This window comes from Eleginops maclovinus, chromosome 4 (assembly GCF_036324505.1).
Source record: "Eleginops maclovinus isolate JMC-PN-2008 ecotype Puerto Natales chromosome 4, JC_Emac_rtc_rv5, whole genome shotgun sequence".
Classification (NCBI taxonomy): domain Eukaryota; kingdom Metazoa; phylum Chordata; class Actinopteri; order Perciformes; family Eleginopidae; genus Eleginops; species Eleginops maclovinus.
In genome coordinates, this window is record NC_086352.1 from 18,806,302 (window position 1) to 18,821,269 (window position 14,968).

At 40.4% G+C, this 14,968-nt stretch overlaps 1 protein-coding gene across 1 annotated transcript in view; it reads left to right on the forward strand.

Moving 5' to 3' along the window:
• Window positions 1-14,968, forward strand: part of tjp1a (tight junction protein 1a) — an 85,736-nt gene that overhangs the window by 10,844 nt on the left and 59,924 nt on the right. The window contains 2 exon segments of the mRNA XM_063881059.1: window positions 2,559-2,629; window positions 2,632-2,765. Of these exon segments, the coding sequence (XP_063737129.1) occupies window positions 2,559-2,629; window positions 2,632-2,765 (205 nt within the window).

The window sequence follows — 14,968 nt, forward strand, 5'->3', positions numbered from 1 at the left end:
CCCCTAATGTTTGTAGTTTTTTCTACATTTTTGTGCTGTACGATGCCTGCACTGTTGCTCGCACTGAGGGGTCACTTTGGGTACGCATTGTGAGTGCATTTCAGCCTGTTTGTGAGTTAGTATTCCTCCAGAGGCAGTGAGAAGTGAAAGTAACTTCTGTCTGCACAGACAAACAGACTGTCTAATCCACTGGCCTGCATGGCTCTTCCTCAAATCCTGAAGCATCACTGATGATAAATCATTCAGATGCCAGCAGCAAGTGAGCAGTCATGCTTCAGCTCCTTCTGGTGTTCTGTCAAGTTTTTATATTTTTATACCCAATGTTTTTACTGCCCTTGGAATTTACATCCTCAAAACTCTGTGGTTCGGCATTTCTATTTTCATACATGGCTCAGATAATACTGCAAGACTGTGTTGCGTCTAGTGCAATCTACAAAAGAGATAGACAAATTGCAGTAAATGATAGAACACTATGCTATCATGTCTTTGTTTGTCTTCCTTGAAATGACACATACAAATAAGACTATGGGCACCAAAAAGTTTTCAATAAAACTTTGCTTTAAAAGTGATTTTGAAATTGGCATTTCAAGGGAGTGACTCACAATGATTTAAAAGTTGACACCTGATTTTGGAAACGTATTTTAGTTAGTCGTAGAAGAAAATCAACCGTCAAGAAGGCCCTGATTGTATAAAAGCCAAGCTACAGATTGTGTCGTACCCTCCTTGAGCCCCACAGATACACTCTGCGTAAGCACTCTTCATTCTTAGAAACAGTATTAAAGCCAGCAGAGCTGCATAAGCTGCTACTGGATGTGTGAATGGAATCCCCTTGTAAAGCAACACTGGGATTACAGCTACAGGGATTCAGTGTTTGTGTCCTGGCTGTTAGTAAATACACAAGTGGGTGTGGACATTGTGCACAGGTCACAGTAGAGGACAGGGAGTCAGTGGCTCTAATCACATATTACTTACCATTAAGTACCATTAGACTGGGAGCAGTCAGCATTACTGTATGAAACCATACCAAAGTATATTCATCAAGGCCCTGTAACACAAAGTGTGTCATGAATGAGAGGCAATTAAATTATCATAGATGTATATGTTTTGGAAATTTAAGCCTGGCTTTTTATAGGATTTATAGAAAAATCATTGTGTCAGGGGACTGGGAATAGATGCGCTCTGACCCGGCCTCAGCATCTGTGCACTTCTGAGCATCCATTAATTGGAACCTGTTTCCTCAATTTACAGTTTATTTGGTCTTAAGTGCCAATATCCGGGTGTGACTTAATGGACTTCAACCCAAATTCAAACAGCTGCTGCCGGACATAAACAGTGGTTTGATCTGATATCTTTGCAACGTTGCTGTTGCTTGTTGTGATTAACTGAACCAGTTTATCATTTGCCTTTAACCAGTCCTGTCCGTGACTGGAGAGACACCCTGCCAGGTTTTATCTTTGCAGAAGTTGTCCATCTTCTCTTTAAGCAGCTTCAGCTTTGAGTGCACTTCTGGCAACACGATTGAGTGATTAATTGTTTTCTCTATAAAATGTCCTGTCAGTTGTAAAAAAAAAAGTCCAACAACTGTTTACCAGCACTCAAAACAATTGATTTATGAAAGAGAAGAAAACACATAATACCCACATTTAAGATGACAGCATCACTCTATTGGAACATTTGCTTGTAAAACGGTCTAAAGATGAAGCAAGTATGTTTTCCCCCTTCTGCAACCGTGCATGCAAGAAGCAAATCAGCTTCACTGTGGCTTAATAATAGAAGACAAGTAGATGCTCCTTACTCTCCATCTGCAAGCACCCGCTGACATTCAGCCCAATTATTCACACATGCTGGAATGCAACTACAGCCAACAGGAGAGGATGTCCTTTAAAAAGTAAAGGCAGGAAGACAAAAGTTATGTCACTGAGATCCTCCAGGCATCTTTATGTTTTCCCTCAGATATGCTGCAGTGCCTGCTGGCAGACTGGATTGTTCTTCTGAGAAAGCTTGGTCATTGTGAATCATTTGTTTAATGGATGAGCTTACGTCAAGTTGTTGAGCCCACAAGCTATTCATCATCAGAAACATTCAAGAGTTCAAGGCACACGCAGACTTCCCAATCAACTATCAATTAAATGTAACAGTGTCAATGTAAGGGTACAGTTGAATGATTCAAGGGGTATTTAGTTGACACAGTTACTAGGGGAAATATCAGGCTCTTAAGCAGCTAAATACTAACCGTGCACACCAACTAAAGGCAGCTGCAAACAGCTTCCTGCTGCAGCTGGAACCAACACTGATACAGCTTTGAATACCCTGATTCCAGTCCACTTCCTGTCGTTACATGATTTCACTAAGGGATTGGGTGAAGATTAAGAGAAACCTGGTAACACAGCTTAATTTCTGCAAAGAAAAAAATAGTTGCTTGACCATGGGAATGTGTTTTTTTACCTCTGCATGTGTGTGACCCAGAACAGGGGGATATATGCCTGTTTCATAAAGAAAAATGTACTTTGCTGACAAAAAATGTTTTATTTCTAATGTCATTTTTGTTTTCTCTGCAGGGTGACTCCGCAAGATGGAGACACATCCCCCTCAGGTCAACCCGGGTGTTCAGACGGGCCTACAGGTGCTAGCGGGGTGCTATGGCGATGCCTGCCATCTCCACCCTCTCGTTGCCCATGAGCCAGGGGAAACCTTCCCTGCGTCGCATCAAAGGCCGCATTCACCGCAGCAAGAGCCTGGACAGCATGGATCTGCTCGACTCCAATGTAAGGCTCACATATCACGCCATTACACCAACATGTAAACTCATAGATGGACAAGGGGAAAAGGCTGCCGGCAATTATTATTAATTATTCTTAACCTCCAATTTAATTGAACAGTTGTTTGATTCTCAAAAACAATTCAATTCGAAAGCAATTATTCTTTCTTGTTTGTGTTGAACAGTTTAAATGACAAGAAGTAAAATAAAGTCTTTCTTCTCCTACGGGTTATTTCAGAATTCACATTTACACAGGCAGCAGCGCTATTACACACACACACACACACACACACACACACACACACACCACACACACACACACACACACAACACAGGCACAGCATATGCAATATTTCTTTGATTTTCAGATGAGCACAGTTTAACACATTCCATATGTCTCTATATGACTGGTTTGTCTTTATGAAAAGTATTAATCTGGTACATGATTGGGTAAGCTGATTGGACCTTAAATCCCATCCTAACTCTGGGATTGTCCAGTGAGCTGAGAACTGCGTTTGGCCTTTCCTCTGCTCCGGTCCACTCATGTGTACTTCATTCGTACGTGTGTGTTTCTGTGAGTACCTGTGTGTGTGTGTGTGTGTGTGTGTGTGTGTGTGTGTGTGTGTGTGTGTGTGTGTGAGTGTGTGTGTGTGTGTGTGTGTGTGTGTGTGTGTGTGTGTGTGTGTGTGTGTGTGTGTGTGTGTGTGTGTGTGTGTGTGTGTGTGTGTGTGTGTGTGTGTGTGTGTGTGTGTGTGTGTGTGTGTGTGTGTGTGTGTGTGAGAGAGTAAGTGATGTGGCTTTTGGGAAAGCAACCAACGGTTTATGATGTAAAAGCATGCCAGCCTGCTACTAATGCATGCTTGGTAAGGCTGTTTTTTTTGTGGCATGGGACCACAGTGGACACACAGATACAGATAAATCTCTCTCCTGCACAGCACTATTCAATGTGTCTCTATCTCTCTCTTTCTTGGTCCTCACTATGACTTTCTTTGTCTCCAACCTCTGTAGGTGTCTCCTTTAATAAATGTCCACAGTGTGATCTTTCCTCGTCTGCCCCTGTCCTTCTTCTCCCTGCTGACTGTGTGTGTGTGTGTGTGTGTGTGTGTGTGTGTGTGTGTGTGTGTGTGTGTGTGTGTGTGTGTGTGTGTGTGTGTGTGTGTGTGTGTGTGTGTGTGTGTGTGTGTGTGTGTGTGTGTGTGTGTGTGTGTGTGTGAGAGAGACAGAACTCATCACGGGGTGTTGAGTGTTATGGCTGGCCCTAATTGAGAGCAGCCTGGTGTGCCTTTGTGAGGAGTCATTATTCTTCCCCTCCTGTTCTCCTGTCGTCAGAGCGGGACTCGTTATTAATATAGTTCACACAAGGTAACCCATTATTGGTGACGGATGAAGGGTTGAATGGAGTTTCAGGGTGGTATGACACAGCACAGAGATTTCCATGCAGAATACATTACACACACACACACACACACACACACACACACACACACACACACACACACACACACACACACACACACACACACACACACACACACACACACACACACACACAGTTTGACCACTTTAATGACTGCTGGCATGGAGTTTCCTGCTACTTTCTAATTCTGAAACAGAGGCGAAAATATTTCATTGATTTTTAGAAATATCCTTGAGTGCTCTGCTCGATAATTTTTGGCAGTGAGTTGTCTGGCCTGAATCAAAGTTGTTGTTTTTTACCTTTTAACACATGACTGAAGTAATTAAGATCAGGTGGATTGTACTGGAGCTAGAGAGGCATGAAGGTTAGATGTTTTGTCATTCACAAAAACCAGAGCTTATTGCAGTTTGATGCACTTCGGGTTGAGTGGGAGATGTGTTGTGGAACTACTGTTTATTAACCCTGGAAAATGGTGGGGAAAAGGGCTGAAACATTTAAGGAAAATATCTAATACAATGTTGTGATTTCTGTTGGGATTGATTTGTGGGAATACATTCAAGCTGCTTCACATTCTCCAGTAAGTAGAGGAAGGAAACAAGTCCATTCACAATGTGTAACAACTCAAAAATATATTGTGAAACTTAAACAAGGCCTTCATTAACATTGTTAGTAACAACTATTGTAGCGACAAAACTCCCAATGAACAGTCGCTAGAGGCTAAGGTAGGCTCATTTCAATTAAAAGAGTCCGTACTGAAGTCATAGCTTAACAATGTTTAATAACTAAACAAACAATAACTTAAAGAGGACCAAACGGTCAACAGAAAAAGTCTGAGCTACCTCACATAGTAATTTCTGGCAAACAACAGGTGGACTAAATACAAACAAACCACACCCATGTGACAAACGCCAAAAGTGATAATTAAATACAAATGTGTGCAATCTAAAATAATAACAGTAATGGAAATAGTTAACTTACACCTATGCTTTTCCGACTAACATCAACTTAATATGACTTCAGGGAAATGGTTCATTGAAGAAGCAATGCAATGACCACTAGTGAAATTAACCATCAATTACTAACACTTTGGGTACGTCTCCTTCAACTTGTGAAGACCCCGTTCAATACGTAAGTATAAATACAGCAGTTTTGCTGAGCAGTTTCAATAGAGGTAACATTTATTGTGTTGGTAAAAACAAAGTGTGTTTTGCATTACACACATTTATCTCATAGCTTTATTTGCTCAGGTACAAGTTCCCTAATCTGTAAATTACATTACAGACACAAGTGTGTATTCAGCTGAAAGTATTTCATATTATCACTGTAGAGATAGAAAAAAGTTTCAGAGTCATAGTGATGCTTCACAGTTTTATCTTTAAAGACCATCCATCAACAAAGATAGTCTTCAAACCCAGAGAACCTGTGGAGTAAACTTCCTCTCACCGTAATCTCAGTGCATACACATCATGCTATACACTTTACAATATTCAGCTGAGGTCAAAGCTGGCATGTAACTAAGCTCGCCTACGCGTCTCCTTTCCTCCATTAAGAATATCGAGGATGCAGAAAAGGCCTCCGTATCCATTTCATCTAAATGAGCTTTCACTCCATGCAACATTATTGGATGCATGAAGCATGTTACGCAAATACATTAGCCTTCCTCTTACAATTCCGTGGACCATCATAAGATGTGCATGAGTGTAAGTCTGAAGCATGAATAATAGATGGGAGAAATTATCTACTTCATAATGCAATGTTTTTCTTTCTTTCACTTGCAGCTATTTTTGTATGGGGGGGAAAACAACCCTGTGAAGTCCGTGGAGAAGAGAATCTGAAATCTGTGGTTAAACTGGGGTAACTCACCTGGGATTTCAGCTATTATTTATTCAATGCAAACCGATGGCTCCTCTCTTCCAATGCAAAGTAGCTGCCAATTTTTCCTTCACTGCAGATGATTGATTCCTAATTTCAATGGGTAGATGTGTGTGTAGATGTGTGTGAGAGCTGATATATTCTTTGGTCCTTGAGCTGAAGGTACACACTGCTTTGGTGAAATCCATGAGGCGCCACTCTGGTTTGATTCCCGATAAATCCTGCTGCACTGTGCCTTTAACGTTCCAATTAGACTGTCAATACCTTCAAAGACCTGTTTTATTTTTCCAAAAACAAATCAGGTGAGCATGGTCTGATCTGCCACCTGTATATTTAGGTTTGGTTAAACACAGTAAAGTGAATCCTGTGTCCCTTTTTGCTAATTTAAAGCATATTTTTTAACCAATAATACACTTTCCATACGAAAACCGAATTATCTATACTGCACCCAATTAGGAGTTATTAGGAGGTATGGCAACATATCAAATAAACACCACATGGTACTTGAATGACACAATTAGTAACACATAATCATTTCATTTAGAATTGCAGAGCCAGCAAGTCTGTCGCTTTAAAACCACTGTCCCAACAAAATCACAGTATTTAAGTGTTACATACGGATAAAAACCTGCACAACTTTATTAGAGGATATTAATTAGAAAAGACTAACGTTAGATTGGTTACACATCAAATAATTAAAACTGCCTTTAACCAAGTTCCCAAATCTCCCTTCAAAGGACTTCAGTCAGACTGGTTTTATATCAAATAATCCGTATACCTTTCAAGATTCAAGTTTCAAAGGTTTATTGTCATAACATATCAGAACTACGGTGTAATTATGTAGTGTGAAAAACTTAGATTCCTCAACAGTGCAATTTACAAGACCTGGTCTACATGATGGAGTGATGTGTGCCTCTCTGTGGCTAACGTTAACCCCGCTGCTGGAAACAGCTGCTCAGCTGGACAGAGTTCTCGCCCTAGTTTAGTCCGGTCATATAAGCAGATCACGCATGTTGGAAGCTATTTTGGCACATCTCTCATATTTTAGCATGAGTATGTACACAGGTGGATTCATAACAGGCTACTCGAATATACCATTTACAGTAAGCATGTTGGAGAACTGTTTTACAGCATGCAGTGGCCTATATTTGTATACGTGTACTGACATTATTTCTGCTCATGAAATCTAGTACTGAAATACCAAATATTTAAAACGTTGTTGTAGAAAAACAGCAGCCAATGCTAATCTTCATTTGAGTGGCATTTGTCATACCCTTTTTCCCAGACTTTTAGAATGCGTTGTAAAACACTTCATCATGTACTCCGTTGAAGCTGCAGACTAAATAAGGCAAACACTCAGACACCGACTGAGAGAGAGTAGAAAAGAGAGATTACGGAACAGGATTGATGAATGTGAGGGAGGAGTGGAGGTTATGACACGGATGGCGGTATGAGAGATGAGAGAATAGTTCTACAACAGGGTGCAGGATGTTCCCATTAGATGAATATATTTGCCCTGGATAGACAGGAGGCTCCGCAGACACCTTATAACTCATTCACCTCAGCCCCTTGTTTTCAAAGCACAACAGGGCAAAATTGCATTTCACATACAAGTCATTTATCTTACCTGAGTTGAAACACGCCGCTGAAAAGTGTGTGTGGTTAAATGTGTGCCCGCTCTGTGCCTCTACCCTTGCCTGTGTGTTTTAGGGAAATGGTGTGACAGCAACAGTGGCTATTTCTGAACAAATTAATAAATCCATAGTAGCAATTAGCTTCTGGGATCATCAGTCCTGGAAATTAACTCAAAACATCAGGCAAAAGTTGCTAAATGTGTAAGTTTGTAAGATAATGTGTCCAAGGAGGATCAAAAGGCTTTCAGATACGAACCTTGAGAAATCATAGATACTGAATGAAGACGACAGTTCCCCATTTTGATTCCTTTGAAGTCACAAAGGTTGTTTGATATAAATATATAACCTATTAAAGCAGTCAGGTGTCTTGGCGGCAGAGTATTAATATGTTGTTGTGTGTTCTTCACAAACAGACACATCAGAGAGATGCTATATGTCACACAGTATTTAATATGAATGTAATATTCGTGTGAGTTCACATCATTCTCACTGAGACTTCCCTCTTTTTTCCCACTTCAGGTTTTTCCTTTTTGTTCAGCACTTGTGCGCCATGGTATTTGGTGTTACATACCTACATGTATGCTATATATTTTGTTGTAAAAATGATAAGGTTATGCAACATTTAACAAATACTGTTTATTTCAACCCAAGTGCTGTTCTTAAGTACAGTCTGAAAGTTCTTATTTTTCATTTGGATATTTAGATTTTATACTACTATTATGTCTCCATTACATCTTTTACTTTTCAAGCCACTACATTTATTTTGACAGCTATAACAACTAATGCTTTGCTCCCAAACATAGTGTATGGTCAGCTTTAATATCAGCAGTTTAGTCGTTAAAACTAACTTCTCTGACTAAATCCTCTAATATAATAACGATGATATTTAGCTGTATATTATGTTTATTCATATCTGCTGCTTTTGTTGTGTATTTATGTAGTTTTCTATTGGGTTGTATTGTATTTAATGGTAACATATTATACTGAAGTGCTTGTTGAGGCATTGTATTGATAGTTTAAGACCACTATTTGTCAAAACCTGCTCAGGGACTAAGGATAAAAAACAGGTCATTTGTTAATAACTCATAATAACACAGAGGTGGAAATGCACATGTTGATTAATGTTCACTGTTAAAGACATTAACAGTTATTAAAGTTAAAATAATGTTGCATACAAATATAGAAGAAGCTAAGCTTTCCCAGTGAAGGTGTTGGTTTTCACTCATGATTACTCTCTGTGTGCTTCTCACTCTCCTGCTTTTGTTGCTTTTCCAGCGTTTATGTTATTGATCGCTTGTACAAGTTCATGCCTGGTATCTGTAACATCCGATGAAGACACTCATTAATTGCATTGAACATTAACCAGCAGCAAATCCATAGGCTCTAGCTCTCAGGTTCCCTATGGCTTTGATTTTGATCCCAGTGATTCATTAGCTGTTTAAAGACACGCAGTCCTCTGCATAATGACACGCTTCCTGCCCCTCACGTTAGCTCATCCCGCGGCACTATGCATCTGTAATGTCAGGCAGGAAGGGCAGGCAGGATCAATGTTGGTCCTATAGATAGATGAAGCAATGATCTATGACACCCACAGCAACAGCCTGCAAGTGAGACAGCCTTATTTTACACAGGGTCATATGGAACCGTTCATATGAGATTAAATTATAGGAATCAATCACTCTCGGTTTGGAGTGCGTGGGTGTGTGTGCATTGCAGGAAGTGTGTCTTCATATTAGTATGTCCGGTGGTCTGATGTCCTCTGTTTGATATTGATTGGTCGCATTAAGGAGTTTGCAGGTCAGCACTTCTCAAACGGTGACAGAAGAAGAGCAGGATGGAGGCATGGAGGAATTAGTGGAGGGTGCGGTATAGGATGAGAAAAGAACGAAGGCTGGAAAATGAAAAGACAGCAGAATGATGGGAAGATGGATAGAAGGAGGGGAGCAGCGTTGGTGTTGTTTTGCTCCCACGGCCACGCGCACAGCCCCACCCTGTCCCGGCTCTATAGTATTGATTGATGCTGAAGCTGGTGACCTATTGTTCTCACCTTCAAGCTCTTTTTTCTACATGTTTGTTTACAGTGTATTAATACTCATTTTTTTCTCACCACCACGTAGGTAGTTGTCAATATTGAATAAATAACATTAAGCACTTTACCTGCTCTGGGATGTTTGCTTAACAAAGCGGAAGAATTAATTTCATTGATCCAATCAGACCAGCTGACAGCGCAGTGGCTCATATCTATAGCTCTGTGCTTTTTCTTCATATACACTGTTATTCTTCTGATGTGCTCACTGTACTTGTGCCAGAAAAGCATTTAGTGCAGTTTTATCCTCATGCTAATCTATTTTTAGATATTTATTAGTCACTTTAATCTCAGTGCTGACAGTGTTTCCTCAGTGGTTTTTTGGTCTTTGATGTAATTTTAGCTTCATCCCTGTTTTGGTCCCAGCTCCATTTCTAGCGCAGGTCTCAGTGCTGAAATGTTTTTGCTCTGAATAATTTAACACACTTAAAGGCAATTACAACACCTTATAATGTGGAGTATGTTCTATGGTCATTTATTTATTTTCGGCTGTGATACCCGCACTGTGACGTGATCATGCATATACTGTAATGTACAGATTGGCTTAATTTATGACTCCAGCGATGATCTCCACCACGTGCTGACAGCAGCAGCAGCAGCAGCAGCAGCAGCGGCAGCGTCGTCTAACGAGATGGGATGGATTCTCAGCAGCTCTCGATTGAGGTCTTCTCCTCTGTTTCCATGGCAACACAATTACTCTGCCCTGGGTGTGGGAGGTTAGGGTGATAACACAGAGAGGTTAAAGTAATGTGAACGGTGGGCAGCTTTTATGTCAAGGGCCAGAGAAGGAAAAAAAAAAACAGGCTGTAGTGTTTGGCTTTTTGCAAGTTTTTTTTTATTCTAGTGATTTGTTGGTAAAATATTCATAATGTAGTAGCGTTGCAAGATGTTGCCATTGATGCTTTTCTTTAGCCGCTATATTATCGTCATATGTTTGATTTATTTTATTGTATATATTTAACATTATCAGTGACGTTATTATATGAAATAACTGTAAAAGCCCTTTCAATTATTTATATCAGTGGAGAAAAAGAGGTTTTAAAGAAAGCAGTACACACTGTAGGCATGCAGTTCATTTTTAAAAAAGCAACATTAAATTCACATTAGGCAAAAAACAGCATCTTTGTACTTTAGCCACGGGCTGCAACTGGCGATCAAAGAAGTAGTCAAACAACAAACAGCAAAGAAAAGGATATTTTCATTAATTGGTCAAAAGTAAACACAGAATGATAAAAGAATCCCAAGGTCTGTAGAGTACAAGTTGGTCAAGTTGTTTTTCAGATAGTCTTGTCCTTCTCCACTATCCTTCTCTTGTTGATCAAAAGGACACTTAACCCAAGTGCATTTTTGCAATATTTAGTTTTTTGTCTTTCGCAGCTCATGAAGCGTTTAGTGTTTCGTATAAGAGATTTAAAAGTATTTATTATGACAGTTGAAGCTGCTGTTTCATATGTACATCTGTTTCCTGTCATAAGAAGGATATAAATGAAATCACTTCTCCCACTGATAGCTTTGACTCATTTTGCCTCCTAGATATCAATATTAATGAAACACAGACCTGCAAAAATGGGGGATAGAGGGGACTTTTTTTTGATTATCATTAAAACACACACACACACACACATTTGCTCGGACAGAAAGAGGAAACACGACACACATTTAGTTTAAAAAAAATCAATATAGTCATTATTTTCTTTGTTTAGGTATTTTAGTTATGACTGAAATTCCTGTCTGGGGCAGATTTTAATCCTAAAGCGTGACCAAATAAACGGAGAATAAACCCAACCCATCTGATGTCTTTCTCACATCAATATAAAGCTTCACCTCTGTCCCTGTTCTTTATTTTATTGGCGCTGTGTGTGTTGCTCTCTTTTACAATCCCAGTCTCCTCAGTGCTGCAGGTGTACAGAAATATGTCTCGCTCTAACCCTTTCCCTTTATGCCTGCACCTCCAGGGGCTCTCATTTCAGGTTTGACTTTTATTTTCCCTCTCAACTAAATTGACCACCAGAAATGTGAAACTTTGTAAAGTGAGACGCCCTCAGGGACGTCATGATGCCAACCTGCAACCTGGCTGTGTGCTGTCTGCTGCAGAGAGGAGTCAAGGCAATGATTAAAGTAATTTAAAGTAAAACTAAAGGAAATGGATTAATCAGAGTTGGCGTGCGCATGGATATATGTGTGCTTTTCTGTCCTTTGCTGTGTGTGTGTGTGTGTGTGTGTGTGTGTGTGTGTGTGTGTGTGTGTGTGTGTGTGTGTGTGTGTGTGTGTGTGTGTGTGTGTGTGTGTGTGTGTGTGTGTGTGCCGCAGGAGGCTTGCTCAGGGACAGGGACTCTCAGGATGGATTGGTAAGAAGCAAGGGGCAATGCTGTGTACCATTAGGATCAAGGTTGCTATTTCAGGATCCTACCTGCTGAGGGATGTACTCTGCTCACAATTTTGATGGCCCCCCTGCCCGCCCACCTCCATTAAGAAAGGCAGAGGTGGCCTGTGCTGCTTGGACCTGTTTACAAGTTATTTTAGTTTGGATATAAGAACTTATAGTTATATAAGTTGGTGTTTATTTAAAAAAAAATCTAAATAGTTTGAAACAGTCATTTCATAAGTCAAGGCAAGGCTGACCACGACACTTTTATCCCCAATAAAATCAGAACAGAGAGATGACCTAAATTCTCTTAATTTATGATGAAACATTTTATTTTTAACAACCTTTTTTGTCATGCAATGACTTTACAAAACAGATATTAACAGTATTGCTTTAATGCTAATAATAGCTTCACACAGTATTTAAATTAGGTCTGTTTGTGTGTGTGTGTGTGTGTGTGTGTGTGTGTGTGTGTGTGTGTGTGTGTGTGTGTGTGTGTGTGTGTGTGTGTGTGTGTGTGTGTGTGTGTGTGTGTGTGTGTGTGAGAGAGAGGAATATGAGTCAGCATTCTTAGCTTATTGACTTCCACAGCACGGAGACACAAAGTGACCTCTGCGGCTTTTGGGGTTAAAGTTGCAGTTTTATGGTATGTGTGTTTAAGCATGCATGCAACTGTTTGAATAATTCTTATCTACATTTTAAATCTACAGGTTATTGATTTATTCCCTCTTCTAAATGACATACATCACGTTGATACCCACACTTTTAGACTGCAGAGTTTGGATACTATTTTGATTCAATTGAAATACACAAATAATAGTTAGATTCAGGAAGAAGTTGCTTTGTATTCATATTTACAAACCCCTGTAAAGCTATGTATTTGGACACAGGAAACCGAGTACAATGTATTCCTTTAAGTATCTTAATTTAGTTATTATCCCATAATTGTTTTAAGAAATACAAATGAACCCTATCAGTATCTGTCAGCTCTGTGCCTTGTTTTTGTTTACTGCTATAGGATGCAACAGAAGAACTCAAGTGTTTACTCTCCCTGTAACACTACTGTGCAGTACACTAGTGTGGCCGCTGTTAGCGCTGTTGCAGCACTGCAAGGTTGTAAATCTCTTCTCGACTCAACCTGCTGGTCGATGAGAGCTTTTGTCCTGCAGGGGGCAGAGTTTCACCACTAACCGTCTTAACGCCGCTTATGAGAGGACCACTGACCTCCTTAGCTCTGGTCTCCATTTTAACTGTCTGAATTAGGCAGGATGCCTTAGCTCTTCTGCGTCCTATATATATATATATATCAGCTTTTAGGAATGCTCGGATGTGGGAAAACAGAGTTTCATAAAGAAGAGTAGGCTGAGTTTAAAAATCAAAGCAGGTTGTCTCTTGCTTTTTGATTTGATTTGAAATTGATTTTGTAGCCTAGTAACAAATAATAAACAACTTCATTTGTGGGCTATATATTTACATTTTGACTACAGTAAAACTTGTGACAGTTTGTGTGTAGATGAATGTACTATTGAAGATCCCTCTGTGACTTCATGGGCAAAGCAGGTGCCAGAAAATGTAATTAGCTGGAATCGACATTCCAGAAAGGTCCAATGAGGATCTCAGTGCTGGGCAGAGTGCAACTGTGGGCAGATTCATACTGAATTTAGCATTATCGACCTGTAAAACTGTTTTAACAAGATGTATTATCTAGTAGCTAATGTAAGGGTGATAGAAAGTCAGGTTTTACCATAAAAATGTACAGCTGCATTTGATTCTGAAGGTTTTTCATGCATAACCCCTTGAAATTAGAGTATAAAGACATGTTTTCCCAGGTTGCAGCAGAAGAAGATCACAAGCACAAAATGCTCTGATGTTTGGTTCATGTTGATGAAACAGAAAAGGAGATATGAACTCCCCGTCACGTCTGTTCATATTTATGAGGTGGTGTCGAGTCTTAGCTGGAGATATTTCATTAAGACATAGAGAGGGGGCAGAGAGGAGAGCAGCGGGGGATGACTGATCAGTCAGGTGATAGGGATTTTGTCATGCTTGGGTCATCGCCTTTTCATGGAGCCTGCCACAAAGCTCTAAGACTCGGACAAAAAACAATGCTCCACTCCTTTCTTTTTATTCCTTTAGTCTTTCTGTTACCTCTTTAGCCAAACTGAGGGTATTCTGCCTGCTGCCATCCATTTTAAGCTGGCCGTTCTGTGGGGCTGTAAACCACAAAGGTGTTGCTTTGTTTGTTCTAGCTTTCACCAATGATCACCAAAGAGGAGCCCTGTCCAGTGAATCCCCCTCAGACAATATATATGTCTGGCTTGTATTCAGTGGAAGCTCCCTGAGAGCCCCAGTGACGTTGCCAGCAGATTAACTGTCCTCATATCCCTGCTTCCCTGGTCATACTCCTGCTTGTTTTCTTTTAATAAAGCTGGCTGGCCTCCTTACTCCTGAAGCAGGCTGGCAGACACACAGGCAGACGGGGGCGCCAGGCAGGTGGGCAGCAATAACAGGTAGAGATGTTGTGGTGGGAGACACACACTGGAGGGAGAGGGAGACGTGTGGAGTGGGTGCTGGAAAAGGTCGAAGGGGAAGCTGCAGCACTACAGTCAGTCAGTGCAGTCACAGCAAGCGTGACAGCTCAGTGACATTGTCATTTTTGATCGTCTCTTTCTGTGTGAGGAGCTGCATTCTTGTCATGAGACTGGCATGCATAACACACATTCCTGTTATAGGACACACACACACACACACACACACACACACACGTTTAGAGTTAAATTGACCCCGCTTTGTAGATTAGCTGACAAATGATTTGTTTTTTTGTGGATTAGACACG